Below are 22,958 nucleotides of genomic sequence, written 5' to 3'. Positions count from 1 at the left end.
GCAGCTCAAACCTACATAGTGTCAGCTGATAAAAAGCCCATAAACTGCAGATGAGTCAAGCTGGATGACTCAGACAAGCAAGCCAAGCCACACACCACATTATTAATACTACATGGCATATATTCAAATCCAAGTATTTCAAGCACTAAAATCCCTTTCCAGAGCCGTGTAAGGTATGCAAGGATTACTATCCTCCCCATGTTACAGCTGTGAAACTGAGAGAACGGAAGTTAAAGTAATACAGGAGCACTAAGTGCTATATCAGGAAACCTAAGCTTATTTAAACAGACGTACTTAGAGTAGACTAGTTAGGTCCAAAATGAGGTGGTTGATATGAAGCTGGCCAGGTTTGGGGCCAGGGCGGACTCACATCAAGTTTTAGTAGGCTACTTGCTAGTGGCAACTCGCACCAGAATTAGGGTTGTTTCCTTGCACATAAATGAAAAAATAAAAATGTGTGTCGTTGATTCCTTTGTAAAAGTTTCTTTTTAACGTTTCAAAATAAATAAAATAAATAGGATTTTAAAAGATGAGATGGGCAGAAACCCTTGGCAAGCACGTTGAAGCATCTATTGATGACAGGAGTTCACCTAAGCCAGCCATTTATTGGCTAGGGGGGCACAGGGAGGGTGTCCCCTTGGTGGGGGGCATCATTCATCTGAGCCTTAGCTGCTGTATGTTATGGGTGGATTTTGATGGGGCTCAGCACTTCTTGGCACAGTTCTGTGCCAGAAATTTTAAAAAGCCTTACATGTCTGAGAACAGCCTGTATTAATGATGCTCCTCAATGAACCTGCCCATCAGCTGAAGTCATCATTTCAAAAAAGAAGGTGGAAATTAATACCCAAAAAAGTAATATTTCAACCACAGGCATCCTAGCTCACACTATACTACCATCAAAAAGGGCTTGTTATGTCTCACATTTATAACCTGCTTTGTTCCATCACAGATCTCAAGCAGGTTTGCAGCAGAGACACCCCATCAGGCATTGGTCTGACCAAGATCTGCTTAGCTTTAAGCTTGTGGGTATTCAGATATCACCCCAGGCCTCACTTTAATCGCTGAAGAACCTACAGCTGATTTCCCAGGAGCTCAGGCACATGGTGGCCCAACTATTTTCTATTCAGGCTCCAGGCCTTTTTCAATCAGTCATGCTGTTAGTCTTAAAGCAAATCACCTGTAAGCTCCATCATGAGGACAAAACATGATTCATCAAAGCCACCAGCCAAACTGGCTTTGTCTACAGTGCTGTGATGAATCACAGCCTCCATTTGTGCAAATGGAAGCAGAGTCTCAATTTAAAGAAGAGCACACGAGGGGCTTAGACTCAGAACCGTCCTTCAGTGCCCCTGGACTCAATTCAATAAAAGTAAAACAACAATAATGAAGATTATCTTTAAACATGCAAAGAATGCTTTTCTCTGGCTGATGAATTGAGCTTATCTACACATGATGGTTCCTAGGAATGTACCATTTTAGATTTCATCTGTGTAGAGAAACAGGATTATGTTATTTGAAAATTCTCCCACCTCGTCATCTCTCTGCCTATTAAAAAAAAAAAAAAAGAGTCAGGAAGATCATAATAACCTAACCTTGTTTTCACTGTGGTAGTTTTCAATATACAGAGAAACCTGGCAGCAAATTTTAACATATGATTCCCCTGCAATCTGAAATCTCAAAGCCCCAGGAACTCTGTCTGTTTATCCATCTGTTTCAAGGCACAATTAAAGGTGCTGATTTAAACAGCTTGAGGCCAGGGCACCCAAAGGATCATCCTTTCCCATACTATCCAGGCTGCCAGTTAAGATCTGCCTCTCAAGCCCTGGTCTCTGAGCCCCTGCCCTCAGAGGTGAGACGGGTGGCAACTAGAGGCAGGGCTTTTTCTGTAGTGGCACCTTGCCTCTGAAATGCTCTCCCCCTTGAGGCCACCTGGCACCTACTTTACTTTTGTTCAGGTGCCAGGCCAAAACACATCTTTTTAACTCAGGCTTTTAATTAAAGGTTTTGTTTTACCAGCTTTTTGAAGAGTGTGCTGCTTTTTTTTATAGCAGAGTGAATTGCCCAGCTTAGCCTGAGCTCCTCAAAACTTGGAAGCTAAGCAGGGTTAGCCACAGGTAGTATTCTGATGGGAGACTACCATGGAAGACCAGGGTTTCTATGCAGAGGAAGGAGATGGCAATCTGCCTCTACTTTTCCCTTGCTGGATGGGGTAGCCATGAGTCACTTGTGACTCGATGGCCTGTTCTTTTTCTTCTTCTATTTTAAGGGTAGTTTTTGTGCTGTTTATGTTCAGCGGCTTGTTTTTATACTGTTATTTTGTTCTACTTTTAAGCCTCCTCAAGCAGAATTCTGAAGGGCGACAGGAATATCCAAAGTAAATAAAATACCGTAATATTAAATGACTTATTTGCATGTGTATATTGGATTGTTATCAGTTTTCACAGAGCTTCTAAGTAAGATCGAATGTCTAGCTTGAACACACAAATACTTTTGCTTTAGAAATCAAACATTAATTGATTCTCATCCAACCAGCTGTTCTTACCTATTCCTTTGACTGCAGCCTGAAATATTGTAAAACCTATTCTTGGGTTGAACCATATCAGAATCCCCTCAAAAAATACTCCTATAAATAATTTTAAAATGTGTTAAAATAGTCTAGAACAGCTCCTTTCACAGTGACATCAAAAAGAGTCATCATCATGTGATTCCCCCCATTCTGGTGTGGTACAGTCAAGGAACAGGTTTACTATGGGATGAGCTATTTATCCAGAATGGGCCTCAGAGCAACAACTGACCATTTCTTTATTATCAGTTGATATTTATCATCAGTCTCTAATATATGTGGAGAGAAGCAGCCACGTGGGCACTCCATCAGCAGTACAAAAAAAAAAAACACCCAAAATGTGATTCGGTTCATGCCCCCCTCATGCAGTACAGTGATGAATCATGCCCAGCCTAAAGGATAAACAAGGAAACAGCCATGTGCCTCCAAGTCATGCTAACTGGTTCTGAAAAATAAATCCCATGTATTTAATCCCTATACAGAAGTCTCAATTGCGCAAACTTCTGGGATTTTCAAAAAGGTTTCCATAGAGTTTTGGGGAGAGTGATAGAGTGTCTTCCCGGTGCAATGCCAGTGCTTCCGCATCACGCTGGAAGTGATGTCATCATGTGCGGATGCAGATCGCTCCCCCATTTTGGCCGGGTTGCTTCCGCTCACCAGACAGCTGAGGGTTGCTGGGCAGCTGAATGTTGTTGGGCAACTGTTGGGCAATTGATAGGGAACCCTATCCATTGAAGAGAACCCAACGTGGGCAAATAAATGCCCACCAAAAGAAGTGCACAGATGCCCCAGCTGTCCCTATTTTCTTCATAATTTGGCAGGAGGGAGGGGTGGGTTTTTTATGATGATACACTTTTTAAGATCTCTGTTGCTTGCCAGGGCTTTCTCAGACTAGCACCCTTGTGATCTGTCTTTCCCACTATTTCTGTTTCATCAATATCGCCAGTGTACCCTTCCCCACACACTCTTCTCCTGTGTATTGGCAATCCAGTCTAGCCTGCCATGTTGGATCACATGAAGCTGCCTTATACTGAGTCAGACCATTGGTCTTTCAAGGTCAGTATTGTCTACTCTGACTGGCAGTGGCTCTCCAGGGTCTCTGGGCAGAAGTCTTTCACACCTACCACCTGATTTTTTGTTAAACTTGATTTAACCCAGGGATTGAACCTGGGACCTTCTGCATGCAAAGCACATGCTCTGTCACTTGTTTGGAGCTTTAAGTGATAAAACATATGAATCCAGAGTGAGGCTGAGCTATATTTCCAGTGACTGTGAGGTTGGTTATAGTTTACTCAACTTTTGCTGTTTCTGCTGTTTCCTCCAACATAAAATATATAGAACAAACCCATACAAACCTTGCCACAGGGGGGAAAAAAACCAGCTTATAAGCAGTACCCAATCTTATTTTCATCATAGGCCATTTATGCATGGCTGTTTCCTTGCGGTAACCCCACCAACTACTTTGTCTTGAATATGCATGCATTTTCCAATCGTCAGAGGTTACCTCGCTCTACCCTCACATTTCCACGCATTTTGCCCGCATTTTCTGGATTCGTGTTTAGCCAGCATCCAAAAACCCAGGCAAAACACACAGAAACGCACGGAGAGAGCGAGGCGACTTCTGACGGTTGGAAAATGCATGCATAATCAAGGCAAAGCCTTGAAGAAGTCGGTGGGGATGACTGCGAGGAAACAGCCATTCATAAGCGGCCATATATGAACTTCTATTTCAGCCCTATTCAAAAGGCAGGGGCAAGGGGCAAGGAATACCCTGCCTGGGCGGGGGGGTGGAGTCCCCGTCTGTGGAGGTCTTTAAGCAGAGGTTTTATGGCCATCTGTCGGGAGTGCTTTGATTGTGGGATCCTGCATGGCAGGGGGTTGGACTGGATGGCCCTTGTGGTCTCTTCCAACCTTGTGTGATTTTGTGAAGGGTTCGGCAACCTGAACAGGTCTTGGTCTTTTCCCCTTAATAACAGAACTGATTTATAGGAAGCTAACAATTATATGCAAACTACAGGCCTGCAGCCAAAAAACTGGGAAGTTATTTAAGATAAAGAAGCAACCGACATGCTTAAAGTTTATCTATTTAGATACTAAAACCCCACTTCTCTCCCCTAATGAGGACTTAAAGTGGCTTACAACATTGTGCTCCCTTCCTCTATCTTTTCCTCACCACAACAACCCTATTAGGTAGTTGAGACTGAAAGGCTGATACAAGATCACCCAAAGAGCTTCTATGGCAGAGATGGAATTCAAACCTGGTCTCCCCAGATCCTACTCCCAACACTCTAGAAGTGTTAGAGTGCAAGTGGCAGACTGTTCCATTGTGTCAGCTTGCCCAGTAGCAAGTGGGCCCTGTGGGCCACTGATGAAGTGGGCCCCCTTAAACATTAGACAATACGTTAAAAATAAAAATTAATAAAAAATTAAATGATAGCCTTATAGTTGTGGGTGAGGCCCCCTTTGTCTCCTGGCAACCACTATTTTTAGACCCAGTCCACCACTGTTAATGCCAATGCTGTGTAGTGGCTAGAGTATAGGACTAGACTAAGTTTTGTATGAAGCAGGTGATATAGATTGTATTAATTGTATTAATGGATATTGTTTGATTTTGGTAATTATATTTTGAATACAGAGACTTGTTATTTGAGGATTATTTGTTTTAATGAGTTTTTGATATTTAGGGGGGGTTGTAATATTTTTTTAAAATAGGACTAGGATCTGGGAGACCCAAGTTCAAATCCCCACTCTGCCATGGAAGCTTGGGTGATCTTGGGCCAGTCACACACTCTCAGCCTAACCTAACAGGTTTGTTGGGAGGATAAAATGGAGGAGAAGAGAATGATGTGACCTGCTTTTGGTACCCATTGGGAAGAAAGGCAGGATATAAATTTGAAGTAAATAAATATACTGGCTCTTCCTGACTCCTGGCTTTCCTGACTGCTGCAACTCCTGGACTTGGGAAGTTCTCCTCCTCCCTCTTCACTGCCCTCCAACATTTCTGACTCCTTCCTCTAATCTTCTTTGGAACAGATTCTTTTTACACTCCTCTTCAGCATCTTAAGCCTGTCTCTTTTTCACCACCATCCTGCTTTCTCCTACCCATCCTTCCCTAAGCCCATCTGTTTGTCTGCCATGCCCCTCCCTAAGATCTGTGGAATTCAGCCAATGGCACACACACACACTCCTTGGCTTGCCCTTCTCTTCCATGTATGGTTGTCATCCTCCAGGTGGGGCCTGGAGATCTCCCAAAATTACAACTGAACTCCAGACTTCAAAGATCAGTCCTCTGGAGAAAATGGCTGCTCTGGAGGGTGGACTCTCTGGTGGTATAACCCACTGAGGTCCCACCCCAAACCCCACCATTCCCCAGTTCCACCCCAAAATCTCTAGGAAATTCCCACCCAGGAGCTGGCAACCCTACTTCCATGACATCAGTACAACTAAGCCAATCACCACCACTGTCAAATCTTTTAGTGCAGTACAACAGAGATAAGCAAGATGGGGTTTACGAAGGTTGCAAAATTAAACGGTTCTTAGCACAAGAATGCGAGCAGAATTTTTCATTTAAAAGAGGTTTTGAGTGCCAAGTGTATACAGGTGGTTCACTGGCAAGAGAACTGGAAGAGACTTCGCTTCCCAACATATACGTTGTTCTTGTCTCCACTGTCACTTCTGGTTAAATAGGTAAGTCAGGCTTTTCAAAGCATACTACCTCCCCCCAGCAATATAGCTTTCTTTTACAATATTCCCTGTCTCCAGCCTAATCAAATCCTCCCCAAAGAGCTTCCTGCTCAATATTTTGGAGATCTGCTATGCAGTTTTATATCATTGGCTTTTTAGAATATTACACATGTGCACAGGGCCAAGTGTGCACACACACACACACACACACAAAGCCCTGAAGACAGAATAGGAGCACGCGCTCCATCTGTCACAAAACACTAGCCGTCCAGAAATAGCAACGTGATAAACACACACTCCATGCTTGCTTGGTGACACACTCAAATCTCAAGTGTTAGCATTCACAGCTGTGATACAAACAACCTTATGAGAAAAAAATCTTTACAAGGCAAAATACAGTCTCACAGAGAGGAAACACAACCAACCCCCAGCAGCGATGGGGCCGGGGGGGCGGGGGCGGTAAAGCAAGCTCTATGCTAAATGCAAAGAGGGCTGATTTTATAATACACATGAATTGAGTCTAATCTACATGCTTTCATACAAATATCCATATATGAATACTTTGAAAAGCAAGACACACCTATCAAAACAATGAAGTTTTTTTTTACAGGTAAATATGAACAAACAATCTTAAAAGTGGTATCATACAAATCAAAAAGCTCCCAGCCTTTAAAATATCAGCTTGAACTGTGGCGGCAAGGAGAAGGAGACTGATTTCTGGCAGCAAAAGCTGAATTTAAGTTTGAATGCATTTAACTGTTATCCTCTTGACATTTTTATGTTTTTCCTGTTTGTTGTTTATTTCTACATTTTCTGTGATAGTATCAGTAAATTTATAAAACTATACATTTTAAAAAGATCAAATTTATTGTGGTTTTTATCCCATTTTCCTTGAAGGATTTCGGGACAGCACAAATGGGACACCACCTCCGTTTCACATCTACTTTATGAGGCTGCACACTTTTCTTGCCTCATCTGTCATGTAGGGTTTCCAACCTCCAGGTGGGGCCTGGAGATCTCCCAGAACTGCAACTGATCTCCAGACTAAAGAGAAGTTTCCCTGGAGAAAATGGCTGCTTTAGAGAATGAATTCTATGGCATTACATCTTGCTGAGGTTCCTGCTCCCCCAACCCTTGCTCTCCCCAGCATCCACCCCCAAATCTCCAGCAATGTCTCAACTCAGAGCTGGCAACCCAACCCCACAGCCACTCATTTCCCCTCCCTCTGCACCACCAGAGGGTTTCAATTGGCATTTGATAGATTGCTACAACATTAAATTGTCTATTATCAAGATCTACTCCTAATTCCCAACTCATTATTTTTTTGTAAGTAAACACATCCCAAACAATTTTTATCGCAGAGATATAGGCTGCAATCTGTGTGCAGGGAACATACACAACAAGATCATTTAACAAATGGATTAGATACGCTGCCTTAAAACGTCTGTCTAAATACTTAAAACGTGGGTATTCCCCTTTAAGTGCAAGCCAAGGGGTAAAGCAGAGATTAACGCTGAATAGTGTCTTATTCCTGTGGAGCACAAGAGTGAGATCTTGTATATGCAGCAGCAGAGGAATAGAGGAAAAAATAAAGGCCATCTGCGTGTGCTAACCTATGCATGTAACTGAAAAACTGTCCACAAGCTGGTGTTGACGCTAAGACTTTGACTATGTACATTTGCTTGAAAGTAAGCCCTGTTGGGATCTATGGGACTTGTGTGCGTTAAGTGCCGTCAAGTCGCTTCCAATTCATGGTGAATCAATGAATCAATATCCTCCAAAAGGTCCTATCATTAAGATCCTTGCTCAGATCTTGCAAACTGAGGGCCGTGGCTTCCTTTATAGAGTTAATCCAGCTCATGTTGGCTCTTCCTCTTTTCCTGCTGCCTTCCACTTTCCCTAGCTTTATTGTCTTTTCCAGTGACTCTTTTCCAGTCTATGGAACTTACTTATGTGAAACCATTCATAGCGCTTAAAGAAAAATGTCTGCTCCATCCCTTGTTTAGAACACTAGTTGACTTTCAAACAGTACCCTGGGTGGTAGTTTAGGCAAGGAGTGGCCCAAAGTCACCCAACGAACTTCCAGAGTAGGGATTTGAACCTGAGTCTCCCGTATCCTAGACTGACACTCTGTCCTAGTAGAAAAGAGCAAGAGTCCAGCAGCACCTTAAAGACTAACAAAAATATTCTCTGGCAGGGTATGAGCTGCGCCTCACAAAAGCTCATACCCTGCCAGAAAATATTTTTGTTAGTCTTTAAGGTGCTACTGGACTCTTGCTCTTTTCTATTACTGCAGACAGACTAACACGCCTACCCACTGTGACTCTATCCTAGGGGTGTCAAACATGAACACATGAACAGATGAAGCTGCCTTATACTGAATCAGACCCTTGGTCCATCAAAGTCAGTACTGTCTACTCAGACCGGCTCTCCAGGGGCTCAGGCAGAGGTCTTTCACATCACCTACTTGCCTAGTCCCTTTAACTGGAGATGCCGGGGATTGAACCTGGGACCTTCTGCAAGCCAAGCAGATGTTCTAACACTGAGCTACCGCCCCTCCACACAGGCCGGATCCGGCCCCTTGAGAGCTCTTATCTGGCCCGCAAGCCAGCCGCGACAAATACACACACACACCTGCTCTCGATCTGGACTGTTGAGGCATGGCCTGGCCCAATCAAGTGACATTTATGTCATATACGGCCCTTGTAACAAGTGAGTTTGACACCCCTGCTCTATCCCCTACACCAGGGGTTCCCAATGTAGTGCCCACGGGCACCATGACACCTGCCAACACCTTTCCTGGTGGCCACCAAGTATTTTTAAAAATTGGGTGGGCCAAGTGGGATTCTTGTACAGGAGGGCTTCTGGTTGGCCACTGAAGATCTGATCAGCTACACTGCCTTTGGAACGTCTTCCCCCTTGACGCTCATCTGGCACCTCCCTTACTTTCTTCAATGCACCAGGTCAAATCTTTACCCAAGCTTTTAAGTAAGGGCTTTTATCTTTTTAATCTGCTTTATGGTTTGCTCTTAATCTGAGGATTGTTCTTATCAATATCATTTTGACTGCTTTGTGTGTTATATGTAGGGTTGCCAGGTCCCTACTGGCAACTGGCAGCTGGTGGGAGGAGGGGTCTTAACCCAGAGGTGCTTGCCCGTGATGTACTGACATCACTTCCTGTACACACCATGAGTTACAACAGCATGCTGACTTTAAACTCTATGGTTAAACCATAAAGTTTTGCCCAAATGCCAGAGCATCCCCGGTGGGCCCCAGCGGCATGCTGATGTCACTTCTGGGCACACAGGGAGTGACTTCAGCAATCCAGGATGCTGCTGAGGTCCTCCCTATTTTGGCACCATTTCCCCCCCCCTGCCAGCCAGCTGAGTGGCGGCAGTGAGCACCCACTGGGGACAGGGGATGGATAAACAAACAAACAAAAGATTATGGGTGATCTAGCAGGTCCATTTGTAGGAGAACAAGAACAAGGGTGATCTAGTCCTTTACCATATTGAGGAGAAAAGCAAGCAAGATGCAAAATGGGTTAAAGTCTAATGACAGGCAGAATATTTACATTATTTTAAATATTAAGTGTGAATCCAGAAAAGCAGTGTTAGATCCACACTAGCAGCAGGATCCTTCTAAGCACACTGGTTTCAATCAACTTAGAAGGGTGTCACTCCACTTAGGGTGGCACTTCAAATTTTCCATGACCAGAAAGAAGGCCCTTCCAGCAGCAGAACTGAATTTTCCTAACTCCCCCCTCACCCTCCAGCCTGCTGATCTCCTGGGGAACAGGATGAAGGACAAACTGTGGGTCTGCAGTAGGAGGGGAAACTGGCAGAAGTTGCGTATCCCCCACCCCCGATCCATTAGTGGAGCCAACATTTACAGTGGGGAGGGTCCTACTACTATCTTTCCAGTCCGCAGAGCAAAGTCTGAAGCCTGCCTGCAGCCTAATGACCGAAAGGGCTCTAAAGGTAGTCCCCTGTACAAGCACCGGGTCATTACTGACCCATGGGGTGATGTCACATCACAACGTTTACTAGCAGACTATGTTTACGGGGTAGTTTGCTACTGCCTTCCCCAGTCGTCTACACAACTGTGTGTACTGTAGCATCGGATGGTGGTTAAGAGCGGTGGACTCTAATCTGGAGAACATAAGAAAGGCCATGCTGGATCAGAACAAGGCCCATCAAGTCCAGCAGTCTGTTCACACAGTGGCCAACCAGGTGCCTCTAGGAAGCCCACAAACAAGATGACTGTAGCAGCATTATCCTGCCTGTGTTCCACAGCACCTAATATAACAGGCATGCTCATCTGATCCTGGAGAGAATAGGTATGCATCATGACTAGCATCCATTTTTACTAGTAGCCATGACTAGCCCTCTCCTCCATGAACACGTCCACTCCCCTTTTAAAGCCTTCCAAGTTGGCAGCCATCACCACATCCTGGGGCAGCGAGTTCCACAGTTTAACTATGCGTTGTATGAAGAAATACTTCCTTTTATCTGTTTATCTCTCACCTATATACCCGGGGTCGCGTAAAAATTTCTCGGGCGAAAAGGGGTCGCGAGTGGAAAAGGTTTAAGAAGCCCTAGTGTAGAGGATTAGGGGAAAGAGAAAACCTATGCTGTAAATAGTAAGACTGTAGGAGAAACCAGCATGAGGCTCACTATACTAAGACAAAAAACGTAAATAAGACAAGGCTTATCAACTACTAAGATACAATTTACTATGTTATCAAAAGCAAACAAAAATGAAAAATTGAAAACAAGAATGCACTACTTTGTGAGCGTGTTAATACACACGGAAAGCCTCGCAGGGCTTAACCAAACGCCTCTCAGGACTTAAACCGGTGACGAAGTAGTGCATTCTTGTTTTCAATTTTTCATTTTTGTTTGCTTTTGATAACATAGTAAATTGTATCTTAGTAATTGATAAGCCTTGACTTATTTACGTTTTTTGTCTTAGTATAGTGAGCCTCGTGCTGCCTTCTCCTACAGTCACACTGGTGTAGAGGATGGCATGTCAGAACAGGACGTTATTCCCAAACCCTGCACTGCCATAACACTTGCTGGGTATCCTTGAGGAAGTCACTCTCCCTCAATCTTTCATGCCTCACAGGTTTGTTGTGAGGTTAATAGAGGGAAGGGAGAACCACACATGCCGCCTTGAGCTCCTTGAACAAAGGATAGGATAAAAATGCCCTAGAAAGAAAAGGAAGAAATGTGGAGCTTAAGCTCCTCCCCCTTCCTTGGATTGGCAATGGACAGAGTATCCTCCTAGAAACTCTGCTGGCAGATGCTCTACTCTTCCAGCTTTGAGTAGGATCCAAGGGTGTCTTTCTTCTGAAGCGACTCAAAGAAGAAAGCCCCAGGCCCTAGGAATCATGTAAATAGAGCATGATATCGTGTCAAAACAGAGTTGCCAAGTCTGGGTTGGGAAATTTCTGGAGGTTTCAGGGTGCAGCTACTAGTCCATTTTGACTTGTAGCTGTCCTCCATGAACATGTCCACTCCCCTCTTAAAGCCTTCCAAGTTGGCAGCCATCACCACCTCATGGGGCAGGGAGTTCCACAATTTAACTAGGCTCCTCCTCCTTCCTTGGAGGAACTCTACCAGCATTCTAGAAGGAATGGTTCCTTATCTAAGAGTTACCACCTGAATTCTATTGCTTTCTTCTTCCCTTTCTGCCCCGTTCCTTCTGTGTCGAGTAAATTATATTGTAGGTGCTTTCAGTCTTGAACCTTCTTGAATGCAATGGCAGAAAGGACCTATATAAATGTATCAGACAAATAAGTACATGTTCACTTGGGCTGAGGATCCTTCACTGAAGATACAGTGGGAAGCAACCCAAGTGAATAAACTGTGAACCGTGAATATCAGAAATGTAAACATAAAACATGTCCTAATATGCACGAGACAAAAGGTCTTTTGGAAATTCCACAACTGCAGTATCCAAGCACAGAAATTGGTATTAAGGACAGACAGTGGTTTAAAGGCAGCCAAGGCTGTGACACTGGTACAGCTAAACAGGTCTCAACCGGGCTCTGTTTATTCATTTAGATGCTTATACTCTGCTTTCCTCCCCAATGGGGACCCAAAGCAGTTTACAACATCATTTGCCTTCTCTCCATTTTATCTTTACAACAGCCCTGTGAGGTAAGTCAAGCTGAGAGTGAGTAACTGGCCCCAGGTCATCCAGCAAGCATCTGTGGCAGAGTGGGGTTTCCTGGGAGCTCCACATGAGCATTAGACATTAGTGAAATAAATTAGCATCCTGGAAATTACAATTTTTACTTTATTTTTTCCAAAACCAAATTTCTAGCCATCATGGCTGCACACACATCTCAAAGCAGTATCTGGTGAATCCTTAGAAATCACAGTGGGAGAATAAATAAATGCAAATTTTCAAAATTTATACAAATTGCAGCTTTTAACTTTTCTTGGTTCAGAGCTTAGGTTATCCAGCTAAAGAATTTATTGGGGGGGAGGGTTTTGCAACATATGCACGGCCACCAACATGCCAGAAATATAAAACTTAACCATAATTTTTGCAGTGAAAGGGTTTTCCATAATTCTTAGTCACACATTGAAAAATGTGCTCAGTTTTATCGAAATCTTGCACCATCTCATTCCAAATGTCTGGATTTTGTTTCCTTACAAATGAGTTCCCATTAGCAGTGCTGTTAGGGTTGCCAGGTCCCTCTTCGTCATCAGCAGGATATTTTGGGGGCGGAGCCTGAGGAGGGCGGGGTTTGGGGTGGGGAGGGACTTCAATGCCATAGAGTTCAATTGCCAAAGTGGCCATTTTTCTCCAGGTGATCTGATCTCTATTGGCTGGAGATCAGTTGTATTAGCAGGAGATCTCCAGCTACTACCTGGCAGTTGGCAACCCTAAGTGCTGTGTATATCCCACACTTCAAAATGCAATGAAAACTGTGCATCAAAGGAAAACAAAGCGTGTGGCCAGAGAACCTGTGCAAATTCAGCACATTTACATACACTATCTTAAAACACAGACTGGCCGAAGTTATTTTCTTTTAAGACCCATTGATTTCAACAGGAGAGATTTGTCGGGCAATTCTAGATGGAGTAACACTTTTCTGAGCCCAAAGACATCAATCGATTTAGAACGGCCAGATTCGAGTCCAGCAGCAATTTACAGAGCAACAAGATTTTGGAGGTATAAGCTTTTGAGAGCCAACGCTCCCTTTGTCAGATACTTAGAAGGGTGTAATTCTGCTTAGGATCACACTAGTAAGTACAGTGAAATCCAAGAGGTACTCAAACAGGCCTCTCCTGTGTTGGAGGCATAAACTTCCATAAACTCAAGCCTACTTCATGTATTAGTTGGTGTCTAATCCAGAAAACTTTATGCCACATTGAGTCTCTTAATCTTGAAGAAGCTACAAGACTCTTTTAAACCAAGAAAGAAATAATTGGTAGAAACAATGACCAAATCCAGTCTTCACTGCTTTTCTCCCTCTCCCACCTTTAGTTTGTTTTTTACCCCATTTGATTCTCTAACAAATGTGCACACAAACATTCACTAGACCAGCAAACCACCAAACAAACTGAAACTCAACCAGTACTATGGGACTGAGCCAGATCCACACCCGATGGGGACTAAGGGAGGAAAGTGGAGTAGATGAGAGTGTACAGGAACAACCGGCTGAAGGACTGTGGGGAAAGGAACAAGCTACTATGAGGAAAAGAAGGAACAGCATCTCTTAGGGTGACACCTGCCATCTAAAGTTCTGCTCCCAGCTACTCCCCTTTGCTCTGCTTTGAAAGGATCCCTGTGAAAATGTATTTCCCCTGGATTACATTAAATCGGAGCAGCACCAGTATCATACGCTGGTGCTACTCCGATTTCATTTCTTAACACGATATTTAATTTATCTCTCTGCACCCCTCATACAGTTCTTTGCTTGCTCTCTGTACATAATGCACACTTTTCTCTTTTAGTTTTAAACAGATTTTTCTTTGCGTCGGGATGAAATTTAGTTAACATTTTCTAATATGATTAAACTCGAATTCTTTTGTTTTTCTGCACACACACAGGGTTGGATTCAATGATTCTGTTCCATTAATGGCGGACCCTTGCATCAGCAGAAAAGATCTGGGATCCACCGAAGGGAGGCTCTTTATGCTGGAGGAAGTTTCCATCATTAGCAGAATGGAGCCGTAGGATCCAACCCATTTGGCATTTGTTTTTTAAAAAACTAAAACTGCTGCAGCTCTTTAATCCTAACAGACCAAAGTATGCTGGTGCAGAAAGAATATGAAAATTAATCCTGGTATGTCAAAGGGTTGCCTGCAAACACCTGGCCATCTTGCTGTAGTCATAAATATTAAATTGGGGAAGGGCCATAACTCAGTGGTAGAAGATCTGCTTGGCATGCAGAAGGTCCCAGGTTCAATCCCCGGCATCTCCAGTTAAAGGGACTGGGCAAGTAGGTGATGTGAAAGACCTCTGCCTGAGACCCTGGAGACCCGCTGCTGGTCTGAGTAGACAATACTGAATTTGATGGACCAAGCAAGGATTTCATTCAGTACAAGGCAGCTTCATGTGTTCAAACCATGCTAGCTTGCACAAAAAATAATGGTAAACTTAAGGAGACCAGTGGTCCATCTAGCCCAGCATCCTGTCTCACACCATGGCCAACCAGTTACTCCGGAGGGTCAACAAGAGGGCATAGAGGCCCTTCCCCCTGATAGAGCCTTCCCCCTGATGTTGCCTCCTGGCCCTGGAATTAAGAGGTTTGCTGCCTCTGAATGTGGAGGCTCCATTTAGTCACTGTGGCTAGTAGCCACTGACAGACCTCTCCTCCATTAATCTGTCTACAAGAACATGGTTCTGCCCAGCCATTTTCTACAACACTGCAAGGGTTCCTGGGGGAGAGGGCACCTCAGTGAGTCCACAAGGTTTCCATGGGCACCCCTAAAAATCCTACCACTCTGTTCAGCAAACTCTGAAACCTTCCCCCTTAATGAAACGTCCTTCTTACATGGCTTTGTTAGTGGAGACAAGCATTACAGGACACGACCAAGTATGCTGTACAAATGCAACCTGTTCTCCCATACAAGCTGTACAAAAAGCAGCAGGCCCAGACAGAAGAAGCCCCCCCGCCAACTCATGCAAATGAGCCACTACTGTGGAGCCTAAGAATTATTACTGAAGGGGAAAACCCAGCCAATCCCCAAAGGAGGATATCCTTCTTCAATTGCATTCACTCTTGTGGGATAAAGAAGAGAACATATGGGTTAAGGCTGTTTCAGTCCACCGTTCAGTGACCAATACACCAGAAGGAAAGGCCATGGCTCAGTGGTACAGCATCTGTTTTGCATGCAAAAGGTCACATGTTCAGTTCCCAGCATCTCCAGTTTAAAGGATCAGGTGGTAGCTGAAGTGAAAGACTTCTCCCTTAGACCCTGAAGAACTGGTCGTAGTTCGAGTAGATAATATCTTCAAGTACTTGAAGGGCTGTCATATAGGGGATGGTGCCAAGTTGTTTACTGTTGCCCCAGAAGATCGGACCAGAATCAATGGGTTGAAATTAAAATAACAGAGTTTCCGTCTAGACATTAGGAAGAATTTTCTAACAGTTAGAGCGGTTCCTCAGTGGAACAGGCTTCCTTGGGAGGTGGTGGGTTCTCCTTCCCTGGAGGTTTTTAAGCAGAGACTAGATGGCCATCTGTCAGCAGTGCTGATTCTATGACCTTAAGCAGATCATGAGAGGGGCGGCATCTTGGCCATCTTCTGGGCATGGAGTATGGGTCACTGGGGGTGTGGGGCAGGGGTAGTTGTGAATTTCCTGCATTGTGCACGCGGTAGGACTAGATGACCCTGGTGGTCCCTTCCATCTCTATGATTTTTTAATATACCAGTGGTCTGGCTCAGCATAAGATAGTTTCATGTGTTTATGTGATCAGCCTTCCTCCAACTTATGTGACTCTTCCTCCATTAAGATTTTTGCCCCCCCCCAAATTATTCCCCTGAATAAATTATGCAAATCAATACTTATGTCAATTTATATTACCTGCATGCTTTGCCTGATTTTTCTTTTTTAAACTTGATCTTTTTTTCCCCATCAACAAGATGGCAAGAAAGGTGTGGGTGAGGGGATCTACTGAAGGAACTTTACAGGGAGCCATAAAGAAGAGACATGCACAGCACCGAGCTCTTTGCAACATACAAAATCAGGAGGACTAGAAACCTTCTCTTGTAAATGAGAACTGAGGTTTCCTGGGAATACAATCTGTGCTGCAACGCTTGGAATTTTGCATGTGTGGAACAACACAAGACTAACAGCCCTGAATTTTTACCAGGTTCCCTCTTTACCCATAAAGATGTCTATGTATTCCCTGAGCAGAAGTGGAAAGAGAAGGATAATCATACACACAGTACCCCTATTTTTTTTCTAAAGACAGTTTGCTTTCTCTCCTAGTACAACTTGCTTAAGACAGCATCTAAGGTCCATCTTCTCCTCCATTACCTCACAGGCCATTTTTGCCAAAGTCAACAAGAGTCCTTATCCTTACCTGCCACAGCAAGTCCCTTCCATTGATTGAGTCCTGCTGCTGCTGAGCGATGGTGACCCCCAGCACCAAGGTGTGGATGCCGCAAGAGATGGCCGAGATAAGGACAATGGGCGTGAGGCGCAAGGGGAGGGTGATGAAGAAGGAGAAGACGAAAAAGGCCTGCCAGCCAACTGTGTCACTGGCCTCATGGAAGCGAGCAAAGCTCAGGCCCAGGAAACAGAATATCTGGGCCGCTATAAGTATCCACAGGATATAGGGCATGAACTTCCGGGTGACTCGATCAGGCAGGAGTTGGTACTTGCATAGGACAAAGAGGAGAATCTGGAGAGCCAGGCCCACTGAGGCCGCCAGGGTAGGTGGCAGCTTGTCTGGGGTGTACAACACGGTGCACATGATGATGACATAGCAGTCAAAAAGAGCAGCAAAGACCACCAAGACTAGCAAAGTCTCATGACGCTGCCGCCGGAAATAGGTCTGATAGAGGTTCTCCAGAGACTCGGGGGCAAACGTGAGGCGCATAAAGCGTGGGAGACACAGGCACGAGCCTGAGCTCCTCACCGTCACTTCATGGGTTCGGCCTACCCCATGTTCAGGGTCAGAGGGCAAACTAACCGAGTAGTCTGCAGAATACTCCGCGGAGTGCTCCGGCTCGGAGAAGGCCCTGTTCCGAGGCATCCTGCTCGTTTTCACCAATTGATCCTCAGAGAATTTGTGAAGAGGATCGGCCTACAGTCAAGAGTTACCTCAGTGAAGGCTCAGGTCCCATTAACACAAGGCCACAGGCAGGTCAAGGCATAGAGGCATCAAGAGTTCATTTTTTTCCGTTCCTTCCTGAAACACTGGCATATGTGTCGTCCTCCTCAGTCAGGCACACACAAGTCCCTAATGGAGAGAGGAACATTTTGGTAACATAGAATACGAGGACTCCACGTACCCCACTTCTGGACTAGTGTAGCCAATGCTGAATCTCCGCAAACCGCTGGCCAGAACCCCCTATTCTAATTTCTTCTGCCACCCTAGTCACACTTAGTGTGAATGTTTAGTGCTAAAAAAAATTAAAATGCACCATTACTTCAAATACAATTTATCTGGCACTAGAGAGACACTACTGAAACATAAGAGAGCCAAAGTCTTGATGAGTTGAGGCTGTTTGTCTCTGTGCCTTTAAATCACAGGACTACTCTGCTCTTGGGCAGATGTGGGATTCATCCCTCCCCCAATTTTCAGGGCTCCTCCAGCTGTCCTCAAGAATGGGTGAAATTTTCAGCATGCAGATACAGTCAAAACAGCAAGCAGAACCAATGGTCAATCAGCCCACCACCCACCCACCCCGCCTAGCATGTACCCTCTCCGCCGCTTCCCTCGGTTTCTCCAGTTGGTTTCGGAAGCCCACTGTCCAACCTCTTTCTCCACGGGAGGCCAGGCCTCCCTTCTTACCATCTCAACGGTGTGCTTGAGCAGTGAGTTGGGTGAAATCTTTGGCTCAGGCCTCGGTGAAACGAAAGCCGGCCGAGACAGTCAGCGTTCCCCCGTAGACGGAAGGAGCAACTGAGGTGGGAGCAGGATCCACCCTGCGTCTTCTCGCATCCTCTTTGGGGCTGTCCACTTTCCGTCTGAGGGTCAGAGAAAGGGGTGGCATTAAGGAGAAAGGAGGGGGGATCCTCCGGCCCGACAGTCCAACCTAAAGCAGTATCCTTTTAAAAGGGAAATGCTCCTTTTCTCAGCAGTCAGTCCACGCCAAGCTCTGCTTCTTCATCCTTCTCTTCTAATCCATCTCCCCCAATCTTCACAGCACGTCCGCATCTTTTCTCCCTGGCTCCTTGGAGTTGGCATGAAAGGCGGCTCTCTCTCTGTCCCTCTCCCTCTCTCTCTCTCACTAGCGTGGGTGGTTATTTCTGTCACCTGAAAGACCAACCAGGTTTCTCGCCGGCAGGCAGGCGTGTGTCTGTATGTGGCATACACAAGGCACAGGCAGAAATTCTCCTCCCCAGAGCAACACCAAAGCGGGGGGGGGGGCAGGAGAACCAGAAGGTGCAAAGCGGAGGCCTGGCAGCCAGCGATGTTTTAAAAAACGAAATCAAACAAGCGTAGGGAGAGCCAAACACATGCACACGTGCGGTGGTTCACACGCTCCACGGCGGCCACTTCCGACACCCCCTTGAGCTTGAGTTGAAGAGAGCAAGGCAAGCCCCCCCACCCCAGTTCAGAAGCGACGTTACCTCCACTGGTCCCTAGGAGGAAAGGGGAAGGAGGCAGGGCAGGGGGGGGCAGCCCAGATGGCCTGGATCCCCGGCAGGGCGGCTTCTGCACCGGCGGGATGCTGGCAGGGCAGAGGGGATGCCCTCCAGGAGAGCGAGCGGGGGGGGGACCCTCTTGCCCCTCGCCCCCTGCCCCACGCGGGCTGCCCTGGGCGCGGCTCAGGCGGCCCCCGGGTCCCAGAGGTGCCGCTGCGGGAGCCGCCTCGCCCCGCGGCTCATCCGACTGCGGGGGGCGAAGCGCGGGATGGACCCACCCACTGCTCCCTCCGACCCCGGCCCCGACAGCTGCGCTGCTCGGAGGCGCCTCTGCAACCGGGGCGGGCTGCTTGCCGGCTGCTCGCGTTGCAAGGGGAAGGCAGGGCGGGGGCTGCTCGCTGGACTCCCCCTCCCCCTCCCCGCAACGACGAGCCCCCCGCCCCGCTCCCACGCTCCAGCCCGGCGCTGCAGAGCCTGGGAAAGCGAAAGCAAGCTGGGGGAAGCCGAGCCCCCGACGGGGCGGCCCGAAGCCCACCCTCTTTTCCCACCCCCCTCCGGCGCGGGCGGGGGTTCACCCTTTCAGCGCCGGTCCTCCCTCTTCGGAGGCGGGGGCGGGGGGCTCTCTTTGGCCACGGGGTGGACTCCGCTGGCCAGGGAGCCCCGTCCCCCGAGCCAGGGCTGGCCGCGCGGCCCCTTCGCCCGTCGGGGGTGGGAAGGCGCTCTGCACATGGGCAAACGCTCTCCCCCCTAAAGCGGTAGGAAAGAGCGAGAGTCCAGGAGCGCCTTGAGGAGGAACTCATCGCGATCTGTCTCTTTCCTATCTCACCTGGGGCGAAAACGCACGGTCGCTTGAGCCTCCTTTCTTCCCTGTTCCAGCCAGGATCGGACGCACCTTCGTGCGTTCGATCCTGGCTGGATCCTGGCTGGAACAGGGAAGAAAGGAGGCTCAAGCGACCGTGCGTTTTTGCCCCTTGGCAGCCATTCCAAGCAGATTTGAGGCCTTTGGATAGGGTTGCCAACCTCCAGGTAGTCAGGAAATAGGTTAACCTGTGCTGAAATAGTGAAAACTACAGAAGAAGGCAGCACGCGGCTCAATATTAAAGAAAGAAAAACAGTAAAGCCTAAGCTTGTTATTCAAAAGTAATTATTTTGATTGCCTGAATTATGAAAGATCATTAATAATAATAATAACAATTATAATGCTTAATAACAACAACAATAATTAATAATAATTAAAACAAATAATTATTATTAATAATAATAACAATAATAGTGATGGTGACGATAAAAAACTTTTGTTATTATAAATACTATTATTATTATATATTATATAAATATTATACATATTATTATTATTATTAATAATAATATTTGGTTTGCCTGAATTATGAAATAATTACTTTTGAATAACAAGCTTAGGCTTTGCTGGTTTTTCTTTCTTTAATATTGAGCCGCGTGCTGCCTTCTTCTCTAATCACCTGGTACTAGCTGGAGCTCTCCTGCTATTGCAACTGATCTCCATCCAATAGAGATCAGTTCACCTGGAGAAAATGGCCGCTTTGGCAATTGGACTCTTTGGCACTGAAGTCCCTCCCCAAACCTCGCCCTCCTCGGGCTCCGCCCTGAAAACCTCCCCCCAGTGGCGAAGAGGGACCTGGCAACCCTGCTTTGGATTGATGAGGCTGTTGGTTTATCGGGATATTATTGATATTCTGCTTTTCTCCCCAATGGGGACCAGAAGCAAGCTTACACCATCATACTCCCCTCTTCCATCTCACATCCGCAACCCTGTGAGGTGGGTTAGGCTGAGGGAAAGTGACTGGCCTGAGGTCACCCAGTTAGCCTCCACGGCAGAGGGGGGATTCGAACCTGAGTCTCCCAAACTCTAGTCAGACACTTTAACCTCTGTTCCAGAAGCCACAATGTTAGATCCAAACCTAAGAGACAGAGCTTCAAAAATCCCACTCAGCCTAAGTAGGCTGGGGCAACTCACTTGCTCTGTCTATGCAATGGCAACAGAAGAAAGCTGCTTGGCTCCTGTCCTGGTTACTGCAAGGAGGAAAGACCGTAACTGGATAGTGCTGATGTTGAGAATTTAGCCTTTGCTGGTACACTGCCATGCCCTCTGGATACCCCAGATCTCGGATCTCAGAGAAACCAAGCAGGGTCACCCCTGGTTAGTACTTGGATGGCAGACCCCCAAGGAACACCGGTGTCACTATGCAGAGAAAAGTAATGGCAAACCACCTCTGAAAGTCTCTTGCCCTGAAAACCCTACAGGGACACCATAAATCAGCTCTGACTGGATGGTGCTTTTACATACACACACACACACACACACACACAATACACTGCCATGACACTTAAAATCCTATACCTGCAGGTCAGTGTCAGGAAGAAAACCCAGTATCTGCAGACTTTCTTTATTGAGTTCTGTTCCACTTTGCCCTGACCTGGATGGCCCAGGCTAGCCTGTTTTCGTCAGGTCTCTTAAGCTAAACAGGGTCAGTCCTGGTTAGGTTAGTACTTGGTTAGGAGACCACTAAGGAAATCCAGGGTTGCTATGCAGAATGATAAACTATCTCTCTAAACATCTCTTGCCTTGGAACCCCTGCCGGGGTTGCCATAAAACGGCAGGAAAAAGGCCCCCTTTTTCCAGTAAAGGGCTTGAAGGCAACTAACAGCATAAAACTATTAATAACCATTTAAAAATGAAGTAAAACAACCACTAAAACAGCAGCACAATTTTTAAAATCATCAAGGATTTTTTTTAATTACAACTGGCAGTATTAAAGCAGAGTAAGAGTAACATAAGCTGCTTTGGGTCCCCATTGGGCAGAAAAGCAGGACATAACTATCCATCTTCTACATAAATAAATAACTCAGAACTTAATCAACAAAAGTGACTGCTTATCGTGAACACCACTGTTAATATTTTCTTTCATTCCTTCTGCACAGTTTGAGCCAAATTGAAACAACGTGCTTTTTGAGTCTCGCTGAATATAAACTAGCTCACACAGAGTCATCTTTTGTTGATTGACATAGTGATTAAAGCTCTTAGGACTTATAGCTGTAGAAATACTCAAAGACTGTGTGAGTGAGATAACAGACTGCTGCATAAGTAGCACCAACACCAACAACTGTTTGTCAAGGCAAACTACGACCTAGGAAGACAATGGATCCAAAACCTGACCGTGCGTCTTCAGGAACATCCAAAGATGCTCAAAAACAAAACAACAACGCACAGTTACAAAGGTTCAATAAACCTAAGGACCATTTCTAAAACTGAAGCACAGGACATAGCAGAAGAACAGATGGAGAAGCGTATCAAATGCACTGCAAGTGATGTGAACCAATGCACCTGGACATGGGTTGATTCTCAACAAGTCCAAGTTCCCCCTAAGAACTAGGACAGAGTTGGTCCCCACGCCTAATGACAGGGGGAGAGTATTAATAGGGAGTTCAAGAAGGTCAGGGAGAAGGGGGCTTTTCTAGAGGTTTTCACCGTTAGCCTATTTTGTTCTGCTCATCCCTCCTGGCCTTAATAAGAAACTGAACACTAGGGAGGCAAAGAGTTTCTCTTCAAGGGTTCACACATTTTATACTCTAGTTTAAAATGAAAAAAGCATCCTACCAAATAGACTGCAAACCAAAATATAAATTACATGCTTGGAAGTTCTAGATCAAGATACACGAAGCATGCTCTGTTCTGAAACATGTTCAATTAGCTTAGATCAGGGCTTCTTAAACTTTTCCCACTCGCTACCCCTTTTCACCTGATAAATTTTTACACAACCCCAGGTATATAGGTATATAAAATAGATATACAAATCAAACATTTACTGATAATAAATCATAAAAAAATATTTTAAACCAATTATTTGGTATACATATATTTTTATATTAAAGACTAAAGCAAATTTGCAT

The 22,958-nt window shown here is 45.6% G+C and overlaps 1 protein-coding gene across 1 annotated transcript in view; it reads right to left on the bottom strand.

The window, feature by feature from the left end:
• ADCY3 (adenylate cyclase 3) overlaps positions 1–17,679 on the bottom strand; it is a 96,168-nt gene extending 78,489 nt beyond the window's left edge. Inside the window, exon 1 of the mRNA XM_056853626.1 lies at positions 16,798–17,679. Coding sequence (XP_056709604.1) covers positions 16,798–17,472 — 675 coding nt within the window. The 5' untranslated portion in view covers positions 17,473–17,679. The remainder of the gene's footprint in view (positions 1–16,797) is intronic.
• Between the last annotated feature and the right edge of the window lie 5,279 nt (positions 17,680–22,958).

This window comes from Euleptes europaea, chromosome 7 (assembly GCF_029931775.1).
Source record: "Euleptes europaea isolate rEulEur1 chromosome 7, rEulEur1.hap1, whole genome shotgun sequence".
Lineage (NCBI taxonomy): Eukaryota > Metazoa > Chordata > Lepidosauria > Squamata > Sphaerodactylidae > Euleptes > Euleptes europaea.
This window is presented reverse-complemented; position numbering and strand designations above follow the sequence as displayed.